This window comes from Cataglyphis hispanica, chromosome 2, assembly GCF_021464435.1.
Source record: "Cataglyphis hispanica isolate Lineage 1 chromosome 2, ULB_Chis1_1.0, whole genome shotgun sequence".
Lineage (NCBI taxonomy): Eukaryota > Metazoa > Arthropoda > Insecta > Hymenoptera > Formicidae > Cataglyphis > Cataglyphis hispanica.
In genome coordinates, this window is record NC_065955.1 from 5,143,462 (window position 1) to 5,168,219 (window position 24,758).

The 24,758-nt window shown below is 37.8% G+C and overlaps 1 protein-coding gene across 4 annotated transcripts in view; it reads left to right on the plus strand.

Annotated features, from left to right (window-relative positions):
• The window catches only part of LOC126859125 (cell adhesion molecule Dscam2), a 96,005-nt gene that overhangs the window by 55,103 nt on the left and 16,144 nt on the right, over positions 1–24,758 (plus strand). For all 4 annotated transcript variants that reach the window (XM_050610101.1, XM_050610103.1, XM_050610104.1 and 1 more), the window contains exons 4-6: positions 12,856–13,042; positions 13,313–13,455; positions 23,785–23,949. In XM_050610101.1, coding sequence (XP_050466058.1) covers positions 12,856–13,042; positions 13,313–13,455; positions 23,785–23,949 — 495 coding nt within the window. The remainder of the gene's footprint in view (positions 1–12,855; positions 13,043–13,312; positions 13,456–23,784; positions 23,950–24,758) is intronic.

Below are 24,758 nucleotides of genomic sequence, written 5' to 3' on the forward strand. Positions count from 1 at the left end.
GGCGGGTGGTCCAACAGTCGTATATCAAAGCCCCGGGGATGGCGAGGGTGGCGCGCGTCGCCGCTTTTCCGATTCACCGTCGCTTTTCCGCCCCGGGCTTTATCTTTTCGCACTCGCAGCCGCTCGGTATCGAAAGCTCGCGCGGCGCGCATCTAAAATCTTCGGCATTCGAATAACGCGCGAACGCTTACTCGAGAAATGCGCGCGCGAGGAAGAGGAAGAGAGGAAGAGAGACGATACTCCGCCGAAGACTTGCCGACACCAATAATCACGCAATTCTTCAAAGACACGCGCGCCGTCCTTATACGTTTCTTCGAATCGACCGATCGAGATTCCATCGCGATGTACGGTAAGATTGAACATGACAGTGAACCAAATACTCGCATTGTTTTTCTCATAATTTTGTTACGTTTTCTATTTTTCGAGAACGAGACTTGTCGTATCTCATCGTGTTTTCCACACAATTTCACTTTGCAAAGTTTTTGATGTATTATGCATATATAAAGAACGAGTGGGGTATGTGATATCTTTATATATCGCGCAGATATTCCGATGATTTATTTATACGCTTTTCTATTATGCGCGCCCTTATTTGCACGAGAAGAAATAAGTCCTAACAGACGAAACTTCATAGAAATGTTGAAGGAAAAAAAGGAAAACGATTCAAGAAAGGATGCATGTTTTTAAATTTCTCTCCTTGCGATTTATCTCTTGGCTCTGACAACGCCTCGTTGAGAACACGCGATAATGTACACGTATACATAATGTAGGCGATATTTGCGACAAAGTATGAGAAATTTAAGTGAAGTGTGACTTGAAGCTTGAGTTTATGGGATTTCGGAGCTCGCTTAGTAAGCATCGCAAAATTCCGCTACGACGGCGAAACGAGACGACGACGACGGTGTCGATTTCACGAGGAAGTTTATCGGTAAACCGAAGTTCACTGCTAATTTCTCGTACCGCCACACCTCAAAGTGCGCTTTAATTGCGTTAGATGGGAAGTAAATTACATTAGATTGTCAGCCCTCGAGGATGTAAGATCTGATGCTGGCGGCTGATTGCAGCTTTCGTGCGCTTAGCTGGTGACATCCAACTTCATTTTCCGTAAAGTAGATTGAGAAATAAGATTCGCCATTAATTAAGAGTATGCAACCAATAGAATTTTTGTCTTCGAATATATTTTCTGGTGCGAATATTGTCCTTATGACTAATTGTAAGACGCGTAAATTAAACAAAAAAAAAGGGAAAAAAAATTTGTGTAAATTACGATTAAAATTAGATTATCAAAACCGATTATAATTGAAGAACTGATCCTCTTTGATAAACGGATTTTCGGATAATCGATTTGAAAAAAAAAAAAGATAATGATAGATGAGAAGACAAATTGATTGTTTTCAAAGAATATTTTGAACAAATATAGCATATTATCATCGTAAAAATATTAAATATTATTATTTATATTATAAATAATCAATTTCGTAAAGTCTTTCAGAAGCGTTTCGAATCCTGTTACTAATATCATATCAGTTCATATAATTTGTGTGTACGCATTCAATAAAGTTGACAATAACGTGCATCTAAATCGATAACAACCTATAATCACAGTATACACTCGGTACACGATAAATGAATAATGCAGATGGAAGACCGTTAATGCATGCATCGAAAAAGAGATACAATTTGACCCGGACCTCACCCCCGCCCCCCCTCCCCCTCATATATCGTAAGCGTGTAATGTCTGTTCGCGGTTAATGTTCCGTCTATATGTATGTTTTTACTATATCTTTTCCGGCTCCACGCTGCGTGCTATTTCAAATCAATCATATATTATAACGTTATAATCGAATTTGGAATAAGTCTTCGTATTAAAAACACACCGGTCCGGTCAAAGGGATATAGAGCGAAAGCGTATACGCGCAGAGAGAGAGAGAGAGAGAGAGAGAGAGAGAGAGAGAGACGTCTCTCCCGCAAAGGAAATATTAAAATTTAAAATCTCATATATTTGTCCTGTGGAAGAGAGTGGAGGAGCGTACTCTTTTCGTCGGTAGTCCGCCGCGTATTTCAATTTCGCAGACAGTAAACGTATCAAATAAATCTCAAATTCTCGCATTCGAGGACCCTAGACGCGGAGTACACTTTTCTTGCTTATCGATGCATATATGCGTATGTACGTGTCGGCGTGTGTCGGAGAAACCGGGTCAAAAACAGTTTGACTATCCTCTCGAACATGTTATGACGCCACTTGAAAACGCTTTGAAAATATATCCTTTGCCTATATCCTTCACTGTGCCACGTGCGATCCTATAGGATCCTCGCCCGATGAATTTTTCTTGCATTCATCGTCGTCAGATAGCTGTGAGATAACTGAGACGCTGTACGGGATATCGTTTAAGAAATGATATCGAGAGCTAATCAATAATGCCATGACGCAATATTGCGTACATCGATAAGAGTAGGTGAAGTACTGATGCAGGTATGCAAGCGATAAATAATCCTCTCACATTTTTAGTTTATTGCAAAAGATACCTGCGATATTACTCGCTATGTAATCTAGCTAGAAAACCTTTGGCAATTTTTTATAATCCTTGCCGATTGATTTCAATTGCTCTTCGCCTTTGAATTATATATAAAATATTATTATTTTAATATATAATTATTTTGAATTATCTATAAAATATTATTATATTAATATATAATTATATATAAAAATGTTCTGGATCTCTTAAAAGAATATCTTGCAAAACTAAAATTTCACAAAATAATTTCATGACCATTATTGCATCTCTGGAACGTTGCAATTATTGCATTCGCGTTAGAGATTTTGCTTAATCAGTCCGTATCGATGTTTGAGAACCTTTTTGCTGGGAAATAGATAGATAGATAGAGAGAGAGAGAGAGAGAGAGAGAGAGAGAGAGGGATTGGCGGCGGGCACGGTTATGGGGAAAGGCTGATGGAGAGAGTCGCATGGGGCAGCGGCATAATCGGCTTATACTATAACAGCCTGACGGGCGCGCGAACGGACGAACGGATTTGATCCCAAAAGCCCCAATACCTCGAAAGCTTCAATGTATAATATCCCCCCCCCCTTTCTCCTCCGCTCGCACGCGTCTCTCCGCTCGACTTCGCGAACGAATGGAATGGAACGCGATGCACAAATTCGTTTGAAGCTATCTATCGAGAGCCTTGAGCGAGAACTGCGCACGACAAGGAATATCGTACTCTCGAGATGATTAACTGAACCGTCATTAATGTGAAGTATTAATTTCCGGATAAAACATCCAGACCCTGATGTTTGCAGGATGTTCGGAGATCAGTTCGCGAATTTGCTTAAATCGTATATATTTTTTCCGTATTTTTTGCGTCAAGGAAAAGGAAATTTTCTGCCTCGACGTTTCTCTACCGATTCAGCTAAATCAGCCAAAGCAAATTTTATGCTAAAAGCAGATCACGATGCAACAGACGTCCTGTTTTATCATGTCACATTACGAGGCTAAACAATTCCATGAAAGAAGCATACCGTGACAATATGGTAGATGTATGTATCACCACTGACAATTTGCACATTCTTTTCACAAAAGCAGAAGAAAGAAAGAAACATTTTATGAAATTCAACTCTCTTTAATCAGCTTTAAGGAAAACAATTCGAGGATATACGTGGGCAAGTCAAATATAAATCGGACTTTTTTCAAAACATTTTACTCGTTCAAAATATTTTTATTGCTTATCCAAGTCATTTTTCTACATAGTTTTCTCTAAAATCTAAGCATTTTTGACACCGGATTGACAGTTTTTTTTTTGTTTGCGTGTCATAAAAAGTAATGGGACGTGTCCGAAATCAAACCAAACCATTTATTTTTCAAAAAATTTTTTATTCGTTTAAAATATTTTTAACGCACACTCAAGTCATTTTTCTAGTCATAGTTTCCACTAATATCTAAGCATTTTTGCCACCCAATTGGCAATTTTTTTTATTTTTGTGTCATAAAAAATAGTGAGACGTATCTAAAGCTAATTGCGCACGGAAGAATTCGTGCACAATCGGCTTTGAACACGTCCCATTACTTTTTATGACATACAGATAAAAAAACTCAGTCAATCCGGTGGCAAAAATCCTTAGATTTTAATGGAAACTATGTAGAAAAATGACTCGAGTGTGCGCTAAAAATATTTTGATTGAATAAAATGTTTTGGAAAGACATCCGGTTTATATTTGATTTGTCTACTTAATTTAAATCATAATATATTTCAAGAAAGAAAAATTCATTTATTTGAACTATTCAAATTTGGCTAAGAGATGAAAATAATTCCTTGGCGCAGAATTTTCCTTGCAATCAGCATGCGTCAAAAGCACATTTTGAAATAGATTTGAGTTTTTTATGGATAATAGTTTTCTCTTGCGTATCCATTTACGTTGCAAGCTCACGTTGTTCTGACGATGTCAGAAACATCCTTTGACTTATAACTGCGTGTCAACGCGTGCAGGAATAACCCGACCATGCTGACGACGCAAAAGAAAACTTGGATATGTATCCGTCGACTTGAAGAAAAAGAAGGGAGAGTAAGGGAGAAAGCTTCTTCTGATTTAATTAGTAAAATGTACGAGAACTACAAAGAATGTCTATCCCCGAGCGACTTGACGAGATGAGCTCCCGATTCAAAGCCTCATTCTCAACCGCTGTTCGCGCGATGTCTCTTCCTTCTTTTCTTTTAACCTTTATCTCACTGTCAATGTCGGATTGTGCTTTGACTTGTAGGATTAAAGACCAACTCCAACCATGTAGCAATTAACTTTTCGTATGACTTGATACTAGTTACGTCGATCTTTCAAGTTTCAAGGTACAATATTAAATCGATTACATATGAAATTTATTAATTTGTTATTCTTTTATAAAATTTATTAATTTTTTTTTTTATAAAAAAAATCCTCAAACGCGTATGCAAAAATGTGACATTTTCATTGCCTACGTAAGGTTTGGAATTTCAACTTAGGAAATTACGTAAGAATGATCAATAATTGCGCGTATTTGTTCATAAGATTTTATAATATTATATATTTATAAGATTTTATAAGATTTTATAATATTCTTGCAGAATCCGTAAAAGAAAATAATCCGTGACACTGAACAAGAATTCATATTTCTCGCTACGGAATCATTTACTTTGTCTGTCCGTCCCCTTCTGGCGAAGCTTATCCGATAGAGCGAATGTCGATGTTGAGAAATACGAAGGAAGCCATAGAAAAAGGGCGGAAAAGGATTCTCAGTCGCGTTAAGCGCGATCGAGTGCGCGCAAATACGCGAAAGAGCGCGGCCTGGAAACAAAGAGCGAACTGCAATAAAAAACTTATTAAGGAGGTCTGGGCCGAGGCAAAGTCCCGGTAAATATTTGACCGGTCTTTAAACCGCCAACCGCGCGCCGCCAAACCATTACGGCGAAGCTATAACCCACCCCTCGACTAGCTTTTTCTCTTGGGAAGAGCATTTTTTTTTTTTTTTCCTTTTTTTTCTCCAAGAGTTCTGTCTCACTCCGCCGCTTCTTCATGAGCTCGTATTACGCCTCGTCAAAAGCCACAGTTATTATCTTATTTCCGCATTTATCCTGAGTAATGTCAATTGCATTAATACACAAAGGCAATTATTATATATACTTGGGAAAACTCGAGCGCAAAAAAAAACCAATACGCATCCACCACGAACGCTCAATGAAAATAATTATGCTTGTCCCGTTAAACATTTGTTTATTTACGATAATATTAATTATGAAAGTGGCACGCCGAATAAAAACAATTATTTTAAACCGTTGTAATTAAATTGTAAAATTGTAAATTAATTGTAAAATTTATCAATGTTTATACACTCATCTCTATTAAAGGTAAAAAATGAGATGCAATATTATAGTGGGAGATGCGAAAAATAATTCCGTAAATGAAAACTTGCCATGTAAATTATGCGAAAAGCAACTTCCCCACCCGAGACCCCATCGCGATAAGCACGCCAGATAATAGAATCGCAAACTAAGCAATTTCGAACTTGGTAACTTACAAGTCGCGCTTATACTCGGGCGTGCGTATGAGGCAATAGAAACGCGTTCGTCTACCGTGCGTCTCGTTTTTTCCCTTCTTTCTCGGTGCCTATCGTTTTACGATCTCATTCCGTTCCCCTTGCACGCACCCTTCGAACGAACGTACATTTCATCAACGACTTCGCATCGGCAGAAAGATATCGCTATTATCGCGCGGCGTATTGTTTCGCGGTATTCCCTATCGAAGCGCTCATTGTTTCCAACGGTATTGTCGAGTAAACGCAGGACATTGTTCCTCGTCGTTTATCGGGTCTATGTATAGATATATACATATAGGCAGGAGAGGTCGAGGCTCGTTAGTTCATTCTCTTTGATTCTTTGTTGCGAGAGGTCTCGCGTAAACATACTCGTATCATGTTCTATACCATAAGCGCGAAAAAGCTCTTGATTAAACACCTTTTTATGATTTGTCCGATTATCTTTTTTTATTTCAGAATAAAACGAAAAATCTTTAATTTTTTTAATTTGCGAAACGCAAATATCTTATTATTATACATAAGATTCTGAAACATTTTTTTTACTCTTCAATTCCTTATCATTCACAACCCTTTCGTCGCTGGCTAGCCAGTTTCCGGTTAAAACTTTCTTTATCCTTGTCGCGTCTTGCGATGCTAAAAAAACGGTAATGCCCGATAGTCGAATGGTACTTTCTATTACTGTGCAAACTCTCGTTTTCTTATGAAGTACTACTTGACCAAGTCGGCTGCTCCGAGTATGACAAAACTCCCGCGGCGAACGCTGGTAGTAATGCGGAAAGTTCTTTGCCGCTCTCTCTGTCTCTTTCTCTTTCTACATTCTCGTTGAGCATAACACGACCGATATATCGCCAGCGACGGAAGGGTTCGCCGAGGGTATCAACCGAGCGAGTGAGGGCGGACTCGACAAGAGCGGCGTAACTTCAGCGACCCGGGCGGTCTCGAGTGTCTTGTCAATATGTATAGTGTCATCGATGTCTCTCTATCGGACGAATCCCCGTGATGCGGCCCCGTGTAATACGCACGCGGCGCACGCTCGCGGGTGTACTCGCAGAGATCTCCAATCTACGGTTCACATCTGGGAGATTTCTATCTACGCACGTACGCGAGTCTTATTCAAGAGCGAGGAACGAGATCACCTGTGATTTAGCTCCACGTATCAACAGTCTCTCCATTTGAATTCTCGCATCTAATAATTATAACGACAGATTCTTTAAATCGAGAGTTGCTATCAATTTCGCAATTAATTGAGAGAAAAAGAAAATAAATTATTAAAAATTAAATAATTAAATAAATATATATTATTATTATTTAAAAGATATTAAATTGAAAAATCTTAATCGTTTAAGTGAAATAATAAATATTTTAATTTTATATTTGTATTTATTACAGAATTAAATAGGATTGTTTAGTAAAAATGATTAATTTTCTATTTATTATCTTTATTTATAGACTCTTCTATAAATTCAATAAATTCTAATATTATTATTTAATTTGCTTCATGTAATCAAATTTATTCAGACGCGTCGCGCTTGTGTTTACCTTCTATGTCCTTGTTGTTTATCTCTGCTTATTACTTACGTTCCTCCTTTGCTTTTTCAAATATTCTCCAAGTTGTTTTCAGTAGTCATTCGACAACGAGTTTCGGAAGGAATCAGACATGAAATAAATAAACATCATTCTCTTGTTAAACAGCATTAATCTTCATTTTAAAATCAATTCTTTTCTTTTTAATTGAATAAGGATACTAAAATACAAGCTTTATTCGGTTCACCTAGTTCTAGTATATCGAATAAATTATGCCTAACTGCGTGTATACTGCTTGGAAAGTTTAGGTGTCCCTGTAGAGAGTAGCAATTATGCATGTAGGCGTATTAAACGAGAATTAGCTGCCTGTACTGTATCCTCGGAGAATACACGGATCGTGCAGCGGGCGCTCGGGATTGTCTTAGATTGCGTATCAATGTTGCTGAATAATACTCGGTCCTTGGTGCGAATCCGATCGTGATCTTGCCGGTGCGCGATGCGAGAAAGGCCGTTTTCGCGAAGTTACACATCGGAGGTAATAAAACGCGGTAATTACTTGGCCAGACAATCATTAATCTTCATCGTTGTATCGATCGCGTCGGCAACTTGCCTCTTGCACGATGCTCCATCGTTGTTAATGAAATGGCGCGATATATTCGAGCTGTAATTTTCCGCAAGACAAGCATTTGTACGCCTTTCTCGCAAATAAAAAAAGTATTTGCATTAAAAAAAATATATATATATATATATATATATATATATATGCGAAATGGGTCTATAAATATTTCTTACGTCAAACGATATTTTCATGATCTTTCCAACATTTTTAAGCTTATTATACCTTGCGATTAGCAGACTAGATTAAGGTTTTCACCAAAGAGAAAAGTCTTTCTAACAATCTAAAGAAATGATCATTAAATTGTTTCCATTAAATTGCATTAAGACGTTAAATAGAACGATGGAGTCGTCGAATGGAGAATAAACTCGCTAAATCGAGATCCTCATAATAGCGCGCGAAAGCCTTTAGCTTTCATCCCTCGTCGGTACGATATACACTATTTGAGAATCTTCGGTGTGAGTGTAGGCCCGACGAATTGCGATGCATTCAACGACAGAAATAAATACGGAGTGAAAAGAGCTCGGATTCTTTTCACAGAAAGATATAATTGCCAGAAAAATAAACGATCGCAAAGTCTGTTTGCCCACGTCTTTCTCCACCACCTCCACCAGCGAGGCGACGGTACTCTTCGTACTCTGTCTTCAGAGGCTTTTCCTCTCTCCTCTGCATCCCAGTTACATCCCCCATTCGGTGTGTCCTCGTCCTCTCCTTTTATCTCCTCTCTCTGGCTACCCCGCTCTCTCGTGCATCACCTACACCCTTTAACCATGCTCTCGCTGTCTGCTCTCCTCAGTTTCTTTCCCCTTCTCATCCCGACTCCCAACCACCGCTCGCAACTCCCGTGGAAAAGCTCACTCGAGTCAACGAATTCGCAATTACGATCTTTCACGTTGACGTGACTACCTACTCTCTCGTCGACTTTGGTAAGACTCGCTGTGTCCTCGTCGCGCACGTCCGCAGTCACCCTCGCGTCCCCCATCGCGATGCGGTACCTCAAGATTTTCTCTAGTAAATCTATCACGAAAGCCGATAATGCGAGGCTGTTCAAACGTTGCTATCCATTTAGTGGGAAATGCACTGATATGTGAGAAAATGAAAACGCGCGCGCGCGCGCGCGCGTGATTCACGACATTCCGCGTATTGCAGATAGAACAAAAAAGAAGAACTGTGACCTTTTCAACATTTATCTTTCGCAATCTGCCCTAAATCAGAATATAACGTTTATAATATTCGCACCGACATAATTGATGCACATTGAATTTATGATTCGTGAGCTGCGGCATATTCCGTCGCAATGGATTATGCATCGCTGTCCAATCAATTGGTACGTATATATCTCAGTAAACATGAAATTATAACATCGATGCATTAAATTTTCAATTTTCGTCTCGTATATTAAAAATGATATACATCGGATAGTTTAAAAATGTATCGAGCCAACGAGTACGCATAGCTGTTAATGTAACTTGTTTTCCCCGGATAAATTCTGCCTCGCGTTCAGACACGTATACCTTTCACTCGTGCAATCTTTATACATACTCTGACCTTTTTCGCGAGCCGTAGCGGAAAAATCCCGGCCGAATCGCAAATTGGGTTCGCGTTTCAGCGAACCAATGAGCAAAAAACGTCCTCCTCGCGGATGCAAGCGCGCAGACGCGCCGCGGTATCAACGACACACGCAAGAGATATCGGAATTCGAAGGATGGAAAAAAAAGCGACCGGGGATTGTACGGCGCCGCTCTCCCTACGCCCTACGTCATACACTTACGCTCCTTTGGCACACTTTGAGATACAGTCGCGACGATGCCATGTAAAAACAATGCAACGGCCCTTCAAAAGCTTTGTCAGTCGACTCCCTCATTCCTACTTTCGCGCATCTCTCATCCACGATGATGCGTGCGAGAGACGGGAGAGTATTCTCATAGGCGTCGAATATTTGTATCGCGTGTACGTATTAAATGACCCCTCGTCTGTAAAACACGTTTTTTAGAAAAAAATAAAAAAAAAACGCGATATGTGCAGCGCAAAAAAATCTGCCAGAAAGCTGTGGAAAAGAGATATCGATAAAGGTGAGCATATCAATTATGTTGTAAAAAAAATATTAATAAAGATGGATATATATATATATATATATATATGTATATAATTTTATTTTGCTTGCTTTTTTTATTCTAAAATTTAACTTTTCGTAACTCGAAATCTCTGCTATGGTGCATAATAATATATTTTATTTTCTTTGGAAACTATTGATTTTACGGAAAAAATAAAAAAAAAATAAAATTTTTAAAGAAATCAAGCTTTCTAACGCATATTTTTAAATGATCTCGTTCCAGTCCGAAAAAAATTCTACTAAAAAATTGAATGGACGTTGTTAGTTTCATACCCTTATAATAGGGAAGATTAAAAAAAATATTAATAAATATCTTTTCTATTAGTGAAAAATTTTCATTAAATTTTCTTTTTTTAACTTGAATAAAAATTTAATTTTTACCTCCTTTGAAGGAATATAGGAGTATATGCTTACATGAAAGACTTTTTTTGATTTTCGACGAAGAATCATCTCCTAAAATTTTTCACACTTATTTAGAAACATCCTGTATATTCCGAATCACGTCTGCGGCGGAAAAAAGCGATGACTCGACGTCAATGATTCCACGACGGGGAAGCATTAAATGCAATCGCGTCCATAGACACACGGCGAGGAATTCGTGCATTATTCGAAAAGAATAAACGCATAAATACGCACGTGTATAGACTCGCAAACGGAAATGACAAAGTAGAACAATGTTGTTCGGTTTTTGCTCTTTGAAAGATGAGCAAACACAGGTGGTTATGTGTCCACATTCTTCTCGACAACATGTGAGAATTTATGCATTGCGAAGACTGGCGCACACAATCCGGTATAAAGAGAAACGAACATACGCGAGCGGAGGAGAATTTTCGATGCTTATACATATGTCTTATATACGCGTGAATAATTCGATCGGAGACTCTCCCAGAGCAAACCGAAATTCCATCAAAGCGGAACTTACATAAGAATTTATCGCGCGAGTAATAATCAAATATTTAAAAAATTCGACGATTCTTATCTGTCTATTCTTATCTAACGGAGATACAACGAGGAAAAGGACATTCTTATTCTTAGAACAATATGTTGGGCGACAGAAATGCTTCAAACTTCAAATGTCAATTTGCGATTTCATCTGTGAACAAATTTTATTGCTAATTAAATTTCAACCTCTTTCTCGTTATCAGTATAGAGATGCATTGGTATCTGAATCACGTGAAATCGTATTTTAAACCGCATTGGTCTCGCTAGGTCGCGCCGGTCTCTAAATAATTCATTCCATGAATTATTTCTGTTTCTATTCCCGATTCGCAACGAGAATCGGGATCCGCTTGATCGCCGCATCCTTCTTCTCTGTTCTCGCGGTACTTTGTCGCAGGGTTACATCTTCGTCCATCATCCGGTAATCGTGCACGTTACATATTTCAGTTGTCGAACCGTCTCGCGCGTCTCTCCTACATCTTACCTTAGATTCGGATATAAATATGCGCGAGATATCGTATATAGATATTTGCCACTTTTGAACAACTAGCGTATAGTTCGCATTTTGTGCGAGCATGATATGCCGGTGATTGGGATATTTTATTTCCTGAATAAGCAACGAGCCGCGCCGGCGGGCGTTTATTTTACTTGAATATATCGGTGAAAACCTGTATTATATGTAAATGTAGCTTTCAGCGTTTTTGGGAACGGATTATAGAAGCTCGCGCACGTTGCTTCTTAATCCGGGGATTTCGAATGAAATATTTGGTAGATGCTATCGGGCAGTGACGCGACCATTCGCTCCGGCGTGCATTTAATCCCAGAACGAGCATGGTCTCGAATCGATTCGAAATCTAGGTCGAATTCGGCTTAGCGGAATTGATTTCTCCGGTTTCTCGGATGCGAACAATGTATACGTCGTGGGGTTTAGGACCGGCTCGGCTCCGCGAATCAGGTCGTTCCGCCCGCTTCGATGAGACAAAAGATAAAATTCTATCCGCGGCGCTTACCAACCAACAAATCGAATAATCGTTTCAACATCGAGTTTAATCCGCGGACAAATCAAGAACGAAACTATATCGCTTGACCTGAGATGCCTTCATTCTATGCAAATAACGAAAGAGACAGGAGACAAAGAGACAAAGAGCAAGAGAAATAGCAAGAGAAATTGATTGTTAAATAGCTGTAATGTATAATAAAATTAAATTAGGAAAAATTGTATTTTGTTTTATCAACAAAGAGTATACTATATATATATATATATATATATATATATATATATACACATGTATGTATGTATATTTGAAAAACAATAACATTCTCCAAAATATTCTCACGCAAGTTTGCCTAGTCAATTTACAGTTTTAACTATTCATTGTTTATTAGATCTATTAAAACGTGGAATTTTAACCACCACTCGTAAAGCGTCGCGTTATATCTCAGCATCGTTTTTGTTAAAAATTAAGCGAATGAAAGACAATATAAGTTAGTCGAGTAACTAACGTAAATTAATTGCGCTTGACCGCTTGTCATCGAACACGTTACTGGTGGCAGCATATTACAATATTACAATATTAACGAGCTGATATGCTTTTCGTTTCAGGATGCAGCGAGAAATTTGCGCTTGGTCAGCAAGGTCCGGTCTTCATCCTGGAGCCGCCGAGCACCCTGGTCTTTTCAAATACCACAGGCTCCCAATTAGGCTGCTCCGCACACGGCAGCCCGACACCGCACGTCACGTGGATTACCAGCCCGGATCAGAGATCGGTTACGGCAGTTCCGGGACTCAGGTAAATCACGCTTCGCGAAATCACGTTCTTGGATCGCGCCCGAGTGTCCCGAAGCGTCGCGGTTTCGCGCGTCGTGTTTGACAACTTCTTTGCATAAAAGCATTATTATTATTTTTTGCCAAGACATAATTTTCTTTTAAATGAAACCAGAAAGTGATTTTTATGCATATTTGTTAGCTTTAGACTCGAGATAAACGCGTTATAAAATTGTTTTATTTTTTTTTTTTCCTCTATTTCTCTACGATTCAGCACAATATCCATTTCTTTCAGACAACTTTTAGGCAACGGAACGCTATACTTCCCGCCATTTCTGGCTCAGGATTTTAGAGCCGAAGTTCACAATGCCCGTTATAGATGCCGGGCGACCAGTTCCGTAGGAACCGTACTCTCTCGCGAGGTCACCCTTCGAGCTGGTAAGTTACCTTATCCGTGTCTTATCTCTCTTTGAAAAAAAAATGAAAGCATAATCTTGTAGATTTATTCGTAGCAACTTTCTATTTTATATATCCTAAAAATTTCAAAATGTTTTATCATTCACTGCGGAAGTAGCTTTTCATTTTGAATAAAAAAAGTAGTCGTGCGAATTAGAAGATCCGAGCTACTCGACCAATGCCACTGTAAATACTTAACATTACCGTCATTGATCGGAGAAACTATCATTCTTCGTTTGGGATTCGTTGCAATAACAGACTCGGAGATAACGAATCCTATCCCATTATGTCAGAGTAGTATAGCGAACGCGGAGCCAACACCTCGCATTTTCAACCGAAAGGCTATCCAAGCTTCACGCTATCCAAGTAAATACCGAAGGGGAAACGGTTGAAAGCCGTTAAATTGTATCGGAGGAAGTTCGATCTCCGAGTACGTGGGCGGGTCTCCGCCGCTCCTGAAAGACCCAAGGACGGTCAAAACTTTGTCCGCTCCACGCTACGTGAGCCATCATTTAAATGGCTGATTTTAAACCGATCATTACTACTGGCGACTGAATTCGCCGACGTCGGCTACACGCTGCACGATTCCAATCGGAGCAGCATCTTTTTCTTTTTTTTTTTCGCCTTTTCATTTACTGTTGATCCGAGTATCGGTCGGATGATACAGGGAGATTTCATGTAACAACATTGATTGTATCTCATAAGATTATCCCTATCGATATTAGGAGCATCGAAGGTACATCTCTCTTCAAACATTTTTTAAGATGAAAGCGGAAGATTGGAAAACTTTTTTTCGTGCGTTAGATATGTTCCGGGAGCTGAAAGAAGACTCTCTGAAAAAGAAATCCGAGGGAAAGAAAAAACATTGAAATAAAAATATATAAGATTGAATCGTGAAGTTATCTTTGGGCGCGCTGTGTTATTTAAATGACATTCATATCTCTCGCGGCAAAGTTGTTCGTATTTCATTGCGACGATAAAAGCGGAAGGATAGATCGCGAGTGAATCAAATCTCGAGATGATAAATGTATCGCAGTTTTCTATTGACAGGCAAAAGAAGCGACATGCTTGTTCGCTTTTTAGCCGGTGTATGTAACCTTTTAAATGGGTAAACATCGATCGTTTTCACGAAGCACCAAGCTTACGTTGCACTTAGGTTGCTTGCTTTCTCAACGGCATTTTCATGACGCGTTTTTAACCCTGCAAGGAAAGGCAAGAGCGTCGTCGATTTTGTAAGACCGGCTATCGTTACGTAAGCCGCAAGAAGTTTGATGTCAAAAATTCAAGCGGAGTTACTATTTTAAAAACAACGAAAGACATATAATATTCAGGCTCTGTACGCTTGAACCGAGTCTGCTACGTTTAAAATCATCGGCGACAATTTCATTTTTTTTGCGACAAGTGACAATCTTAAATATGCGAATTTGTTGCAAAATTTAATTTGCGGATGTCACGATGCCATACGATTGTTATTTTATCGAAGATCTCAATATACGCTCTCCTTTCGTAACAAAACACGTGGGACATTTTCATTCAGTGAGGCACGTACGAATTCGAAGAAACTGCGAGAATCCAAATACTCTTTGATGCCGGTCCGGCAAGGTGACTGTCTCTCCTTTCAAAGCCGCTTCACGTGAAGCGCGACGGAATACGCGCGCACCAGCCGTCGGAAAACTTTGGATGGAAAGTTTTTCAGGATGATTCGACTAAAACGGGAAGAAAAATTCGCTTCGCCGCTAGTGGTTTCCGAAACTTCCCTCTTCCACCCCTGCCCCCTTTCCCCTCCCCTCCCCTCCCCCTCTATCTCTCTACCCCCGTCCACCCAATCTTCCCTCGCAAAGTCACTGGACGATGAAAGAACGTCCAATCAATATCTGTTTGCCGCACCTCGTCCTTGCCCCGCATGGACCGTCTGCCGATATGGAACTTCTTTCTATCTCCTCTCTCCTCGGCGCTTTCGTTAAAAGTTCGCAGTCCGCTCCGAAGTATAGGCATAAATAATCAAGCCATTCTGTGCCCGCGCTCTTTCCGGAGAAAACAAGTTTAATATAGTTCCAAAGTGATGTATGACGATGGCGTCAACATAAATCGCGATTGTTTTTCCGAGGAATCTCGGAATATCACGATTTGATGAATTCAGAAGTGACATTGCATTTTAGCATTGACGTATGATATTGTATCAGTTATATTTTTTTTTTTTTTGTTTTGGTATTTTCTTGTCACAACTCTCGTTATAATGCTAAAAAATAGCGTGCAAATAATTGTGAATAAAGAAATCAAATCTAACTAAATTTTCAATTAAAATGGAATATCATTCATATATTTAGTCACTATATATATATATATATATATTATTAAAACAGTCCTAAACGATGATAATTAAGCGGTCTATATAATTTACGCAATAATAGTTAAGAGTTATCTATTATTCTCGCTATTATAATCGCGCGGCACGAGTTCATTAATGCTACGTGCAAGCTGAAGATTATCTAAGAACCCCATTCTGTCGTGTGTCTCACTTTATTTTCTTCTATACACGGGGACATCGACCAAGGAGAACCTTCTAGCGGTACTCCCTCTGAAACGAGCGAGCCGAAAAGGAACGGTTCACTTATCTAAAATGACATCGGTCGTCCCCACGTGCTCGCCAAAGGACTTATGCTCCAAAGAAGAGAGAAAGAGAGAGACAGAGATAGATAGATAGATAGATAGATAGAGAGAGAGAGAGAGAGTCATTGTCGAAATTCCCTTTTGTGTGAGAACCGAGTTTTTCGACGAGCTCGGGAATTCGGTACCGACTAAAGGTGTCCAGTGCTCTTCTTCGCGAGAAGAACACTCTCGGGAGTGGGAGCCAACGACGAAGGGAATATTCATTATCCTACCGTTATACGGGCTCGTCGGGACCGGAGAGTAATGTCTGAAGAGGTGTCGCGTCTTAAAAATTTAAAAGGCTACGTATCGCGCGGGGGCTTTAACGGAAGAATAATCGTCGCTCTCGGATGACGCTCGCCGGCTCGCTTAATTTCATTTCAAATGATTTCATTATGGAGGATATACCGCGAGAAATGTGTAAGACAAGAGACCGTGAGTCTTATATATATATATATATATATATATATCATATACTTTGCAATCCTGCGCGGATCCCCGCGCGCCGACAAAAAAAAAATCACCCGAGAGTATTTAACGTCGAGAAATAAAGTATCTCACCGCGCTCTATGAATTTAATTTCGAAAAGACGAATATATAATTATCTCATTTTTATGGAACATATGTAAATTGAGACTTGACTCGAGAACTAAAAACTTGTGTTAGATTTTGTGCGAGAAGATTTTACCGATTAAATAAATATATAAAAAGCATTACCCAGATAAAAAGTATTTAATGTGAAGGACGCACTGAGAAAAAAAAGTTGTTGATTTGACTAAATATGTTCAACTGATTATTATTTCTTTAATTGAAATATTTAAGTATTTAAATTAAATACGACATATTAAATTTAACATGACGTATTTGACTTAAATACTTAAATATTTCTCATTTAAGAATCAACTTTTTTTTCTCAGCGCGCAATTCGCGTATTTTGCATCTTATACATTCCGATCCCTAAAAATTTGTATACTGAATATTTATTCGGTCGTGGAGTTCGCGACGAAGTCGTATTTCTCTATACACGTGCCGGCTATATATAGGATGCTATATAGAAAAGAATTATTGCCAACCACACGGTGAGAGATCACCCGTTTTCGCGCGCAGACGGACGATTCTCCAACGTAGCGCTCTTATTCTTCTTTATTTTCTCCATTTTATCAACGGGAAAGAAGGTGGAGGAGGAGGAGGAGGAAGAGGAGGGGAGGAAGAGGAAGGTGCGCGACTAGAAAAAGAACGTAACCACATTAGCAACCAGCCACTAGTTCCCCGAGAAATGGTCCTGGACGGAAAAAGGTCCGCAAACCTCTCGGACGATAAATGCTCGTGTATGTGTAATTCCGCGGCAAAACGGTCGACAGTTTTAATCACGCGCGAAGGACGTTTTTGTTTTTAAGAAAAACGCATTCACCCGGGAGAAAATGCCCCGCGGAAATAAGATAATAAGAGTACGGGACTCATGTAGCGCAAAATATTCGAATGCGTAATTAAGGAATTACATCTGATCTCTAACGAAAATTGCGACATAATTTGTATGTGTGTGCGGTGACATTTTTCGCTTTTGAAAAATGTGATTCTCGCCTTTATTAATTTTTTTTTTTCGCTCCATTCACCTATCCCTATATATTCGCGTCGTTTTCGACGCGGGTCCCTTTGGCTAGTCGCGATATAAGTGGCAATATATTCGCGCTCGGTTCCCAGAGCAGAGATCCATTTCCGGGAGATTCGATTTTAAAAATCCAGCGTTTCTCTCCGCAAGATCCCGCGCAAGCACGAGTTTTGGTAAAACACGCCCGTGGCGGCGATGCACCGATACGCCACGAAATCCACGTGCACTTTCACGCTGCATCAGCGGGTAATGGGCGACGAGAGCGCAACGGTATCAGAAATCCGGGCCGTGAGCGATCGCGACGGGAGTACATAGAGTACGAAGGGGGAAGAGAGGGATCGCGGGTCGCCGATTCGCCTGAGAAGAGAGGAGAAAAGTTAATTCCGACGATTTCTAGAAATTCGTGGGAATATCGTTGCCCGCCTCGTTGGAGATCCGCGCGCATATTGGCTTTATTTGCACATTTCGTTTCACCCCGTGCCTGCTCTTCTCTCTCTCTCTCTCTCTCTCTTTCTTCTCGCACCCTCTCGCCGGCGCATCTCAATTTTATCGTCACGTACATGCCACCCTTTTCTCCTCCCTCCCTTTCCTGCGCCTGGTCCCCCTGCTACTTTCCTCTCACCACCCAATTCACGAACCGGCGTCTAACGGAGGAGCGGGGCGGGGAGGAAAGGGAGGAGGGTGCCTGGCATCGGAACGCCACCCGAGGAGCCCCCAATTTCCGACGCCCCGTCGGACGACGAAAAGGGTGGAACGAACGCAACCCACCATCTCGTCACCGCGCAAACGGCAGTCTCTCTCCGACTCACGATCTCTCCTCTAGCTTGCTTCTCTCGTTTCACGTCTTCTCCCCCATGCCCATTCCTCGGTTTCGTTCACCGAGTTTTTTAAACTTCTTCTCCCCCCCCCCCTCGTCCCGCCCCTTCTTCTCCCGCTTCCTATGTGTTGCCCCTGTATTTGCGAGCTGTCGAGGAAATCGCGCGCGTTCGTTCGGCGTTCGAATGTTTACGGACGAATCCGTTGGGATGCCTCACCGATATTTGAGAAACGTGAATTTTTCAGTAATCTGTCGGCGCAGCACGTGCACTTTGAATTGGTCATGTATCCGTGATTCGATCCAAAGATATTTCTCATCAGGAATCGTATACAATAAATATCAGATACGTCCAATTAATTATTAAAATTATTATTTTTTTCTTTTTTAATCATTTTTTTTCTATCATAACGTACATTTAGTAGTCGCGTATATTAAAAGTGATACACGGAACAACGTTGTGTGTTTCAATCATAAAAGACTATATATACTCTCAGATTAGATTCTATCTAAAATCAACATATCGATGATATAACACACGACGTGTGTTATCTCGATATGTAACGAGATAACGATGGGGCACGGTATAGATGTAATAAGATTTTGGGTCACAGTCATATTCGCTTAGCGATTACGCACGGTTAATATAACTTAAGATGCAAGTGCGGCGAATTAATTGCACATTTTGGATCAACATTTATTATAGCGAAATACGCGAGTGTGTATACGTGCGAGTGTATCTCTGGAGAATGGCATATGCAACCTAAGCGTCGTTCCCAAGCATCTCTGTTACATATTGATGTACGAGTGCGTGCTTAGATTGAGGGTGATTAGATTTAGGGAGAGCCTGTCTCGACGTCTCATGCATCTTAGCCGCTAATAAGACGTATCATATTGAATAAGTAAAATAATTGAATGAATCTAATATTTATAATATAATGTAATTGCATTTTATTTTTATGATTACGTTTTATTATATGCGGCAATTTTCCTTCCGCAGAATTTCTTTATTAAGGAAGATTTTAATTTAATTTAATTTAATTGTTGATCTTCTGATATCACCTATATCTACAGATATATGTGATATACACATATGCACGACGCACGCGTTTAAAATCTTATGATAGTAAATAAAGTTAACCGGGTATAATAGAATCAGCAGGGTGAATCGCATTACAACACAGCCATTGTTCATGGACTTGAAATAAGTTTGATCGTCCATTATGCATGTACTTCTACTTCCCTATGTCTTATTTTCCACTTTCTGCCTGCGGTAACTTCTTAATAATCATCCATCTTCCGCTTTCAACGCTACGTCACTTTGCCCCGCTTTAGTTTCCCTTCCCCTTTTTCTTCGACTTTCTTTTATGTATGAATATAACGGAACTCTTGTGTTATACGGGATGTATCTCGCATTAAATGTATTTACTTTGACTCATGGATTCTTTTTGATTAATTTTAATGATCGATTTTTTCTTATAGGAAAGTTGTTGCATGGAAATCTTTTCTGCAATTTGTTTTATATTTTAAATGTATGTACTTTTCTCAGTAATTAATTATTAAATTAAAATTCTGTTAAAGTACACTTTAAATTATTCGAAGAATAAACCTTTGTTATTTATTAGCAAGTCCAAAGTTTTATTTAAAAAAAGAAATCCTTTATCTTCAATTTTTTTATAACACAAAACTGTGATTAATGTCTCGATAATCCACTCTTAAAAAAGACATGTTAAATCGATATTCGCAAGTATTGTTGCTTCTTTTCCTCAATGTTGATTGGTTATCACGCTGTACATTACTTCATATTAATAAAAATCTGTCATGGCTGCGTATTTGACAATTCAAATATTATATATATATAATTTTGATAATTTTGATTATATATATATAATTTTAATTGATTTTGGAAAAACCAGATAATACATATTAGTTATACATATTATTGTATTAGATATAACTAATTTTATAATATATATTTTATATATATTTTATATATATTTTATAATAGATGCGTGTCCTAATCGCGTGCCCTAATAGAATGCCCTAATATAATGCACCGTAGACTACTTCCGTTGGGCCAGTTGGACTTACCTATCGTTGATCCTGGCCATATTAATTCTGGCTACGTCTAGCCAGAGATGTAGCTTCGACCCCCTATCAGAGGTCAATGATGGAAAAAAATTCCTTCCGTTGCCGACTAATTATTCGGTCGCCAAGGTACACGAGCATAATTTTATGCTCATTTATGACATGACAGTTTGTCATGCATCGATTCAATAAATTGTCAAATTATCAATCAAATTTAATAATTGATTGCAAAGTAATAATATTTAATCGTAATAAAATAAAATAAAATAAAATTGTAAAATATATAAAATAAAATTAATAAATAATATAATATAATATAATAATATAATATAATAATATTTACATAATAATAATATAATAATATAATAATATTTACGTATAATATATAATAACGCGTAGCGTATCCTGTATTATGTATTATATTATATTATATTATTTATTAATTTTATTTTATATATTTTTACAATTTTATTTAATTTTATTTTATTACGATTAAATATTATTACTTCGCAATCAATTATTAAATTTGATTGATAATTTGACTTTCAGTCAAATTACTCAAATTATATGACACATAAATGTTTTATTAATTTATTTTAATATAAATTATATATTGTTATAAATATTATTATATTATAAGATTAAATATTATTACTTCAATCAATGATTAAATTTGATTGATAACTTGGCATTAGATTGACTAAAATAAAATTATATTAAAACGATGCATGACAAACTATTTTAAACTATCTAAGCTTTCATTGCTATGATACTAAAGATGGATGGGCTATGGAAAATTATGACAAAATTGGCGCAACATCACAATAATTATCAATATTTCATGTAAGAAATAAAGTTATTAGCATCTGCTACAATAAATAAATTAAATAAAATTTCTATTGAGAAAAATATTTTATATTTTTTTCAATTTTTTGTTTCAATTTATATTTTAAATTATATTTCTAATGTGTTTTAATATTTATTTAAAAAGTTTATTAAAAGTTATTTGATTGCATTTATTCTAGCCCATCCATTTTGAGGCAACGGATTTATTTACAATCTACAATTTATATTTGCATCTACAATATCTACAGATCCGTCACCTCAAAATAAAATAAAATTTATCACTCACCGGCACTGATGCGCAACAGCGGAGATTTGATCTTGAGGCTACGTTGTCTGCAACACACAAATATAAAATTCAAATTATAGCAACATTTAAAATAATTATTAATATTTAAAAAAATTATTATTGTGCGCATCGAATTTTATATCCGATGCGTATTATAATAAGAAGGTATATAAATATGAAATAATATTATAAATTCTAAAAAAGAAAACCATTTCAAATAAAAACTTTTATAGTATGAGTCTCTCTTGTTTAAACTATTCAAATAATGATCGAATCGAATTAATGCGTGTGCGGCATTTATAATAATTAATATAAAAATAATAATACTCACCCTTGGGTTGCTCCGCTGGGGCAGGATGCCTCTCCTAGGCCTCCTCCTCCTCTCAGGTTGATTCACACGCGCGATATTTTAAACGGCACTCCCGCACTTTTATTAAAAGACACTCCCGCACTTTCGGCATGATCGAACCCCGTTTCACACGAAAATCGCTGCGAGTCGACAAGTATTACTTTATTGCTCGAGCGTTGCTTTATGAATGATTACAAGGCTATAAGTCGTAAGGCGTTAACAATAGCGCGCTAATGTTTACATCACCAAGGCCAAATACAATGTTATTGTTTCCGCGGCCGAAAGTATGTTGCGTACTATGACGTATATACGGTGTCGAATATTAAATAATACAAGTATTTTAAATTATAAATTAATTATTCAATAAACGATTAATATATTATGGAGCTTATTATTATATTAATCATTTTTCGAACCTGCGATTTGACTATTTTATTACGCGTTCTCAAGCCGAATCATATTTAAATTATCAAAAAATTGAATAACGATAAAATACGAAATATAATTAAAAATCAAGTATTTTATATACCTTAGTATATCTTCATTTTTAAAGAAATAATTATTGTTTATAAAGAAAAAAAGAGAGAGAAAGATCGCGATAAAACAATAATTTACAATTTTGATTCTAGTCATTTCGATTCTTGATTAAAACGTCACGCAAAATACGCGCTTCGAAATTGAGTTATTATATAATTACGTATTATTCAAAATTTAAAGTGTGTGAAAGATAATTAATTATTTATGATATCAAATTATTTCCCGATACTTGTCGCGATCGCGTTGAGTAGAGAAATTTTGTGGACTGTTTCTTTTCGCGTTCCTTACTGTTCGAGTATCGCCGAGAGAATAATAAAGCCGTAAGCCACTAGCGCGCTAATGTTTACATCGTCAAGGCCGTATACTATGTTATGTTTTGATTATTCATTGCCGAGACATTTTCCGTACTATGACGTATATACAAACGGAATATTAAATTATACATTAGTATTTTAAATTATAAATCAATTATTAAATTATCAATTAATATATCACGGAGTTTATTATATACCGGCAATATTGTTACCTCTTTTTCGCGATGCTGATTGGTTATCTCGACGATGCACTGAACATTACTTTATATTAATAAAAGCTTGTCATAACTAACAATGAGCGACACATTTCTTAGTCTAAATATTAAGTGGGTGTGTAAATTTTATTTAATTTATTTTGAAAAAATAGAAAACTAGAATTAATATACAAGTAATTATATACACATACACATAAAATAAATGGCGCGCGCGTAGCGTTATAGTATTCTAGTTATGATAAAAAGAAAATTATCAAAGAGATATCTTCAAGTAAAAAAAAGTGCGATTAATGCGTGAATACATTTAATGACGATTCATTTTTTTTTTTTTTAATTTATTGATAATCATAAATATACGCGTAAAAAATATTTATATGAAATTTGCGTAATTAAATTTTTTTCTTATTTTTAACGACTTGTGAATTATAAAGTAAGTAAATTAACTAAATTAACTTGCATATTATAAATTAATAATTGCAAACAAATGTGTAGTTTTTAAAATTCAATGTGCCACGTAAGCGCAAATTAGCAGTAATTAATCGCAGTTATTAAATCTGTAATAAAACTGTATTAAATCATTGTAAATTTTCACATGTATTTACAGTATTGACGGTATCCGGATACGACGTCAGAGTAAACAGACAACCCGTCATAGAGGGATGCAATGCGGTGCTATCATGTACAGCCCGGGAAGACGTTAAGGAACACCTGACCGTCACTTCCTGGTTCCGTGACGACGCTATTCTCTTACCTGGAAACACTGATACCGGTGAGTTATGTCTCGCGCGTTTGCTATTTTAATTTAAAGTAGCGCGTGCTAAATCTCCTCGAGATCAGCTTGTGTTTGAAAATGTCGACGATGCTTACCCGGATACTCGCATACGCGCATATTCCACGGTGGCGTTAATTCTTTGCTTCGTATTCAAACTCACGACATATCATTTTGCACGATCGCACCGATCCATCAATTCTCTGTCAATTCTCGACTTCTTAATGTACATACCTTAATGTATCGGAATTGCTCTACGAGCATAAACATGAATCGTCGGTATCGTGATTAAATCGAGTAGAAAAATATATATGAACGGAGTATAATCGAAATGTCAAAAGCGAGCATATATAAACAGATAGTTAAAAACAAATCCAAAGCGTATAATAATTCATGACTCATTACAACCTCTCACGCAGCTTCAATTACAAGTTAGCGTTATTTAAAGGCTAAAAAAGAGAATGCATAACATTTTTTGCATATTACCTTGTGAATTACACAAGAAGAAAGCTTGGTTCTCAAAAAGGATTAACACAATTACGACCGCTAGGCAAAGCGAGTGGAGAGTGCATAGAGTGTAAAATGCTTGATCTCGCGGACCAACATCCGGCGCGCGCTCATACACGCATACCTTCACTCACACACACATACACATGCACGTACGTGCGCTAACTCGGTCTGGTTTAGATCGTCCTGTACACGCTCAGGCATTCATGTCCCATACATATTTATGCCGCTCGGTTGCACGTAACGGGAGGAGAGGGGTAGGGGGGGTGAAAGGGGTACGGTGGGTTGGCGCAACTATATAT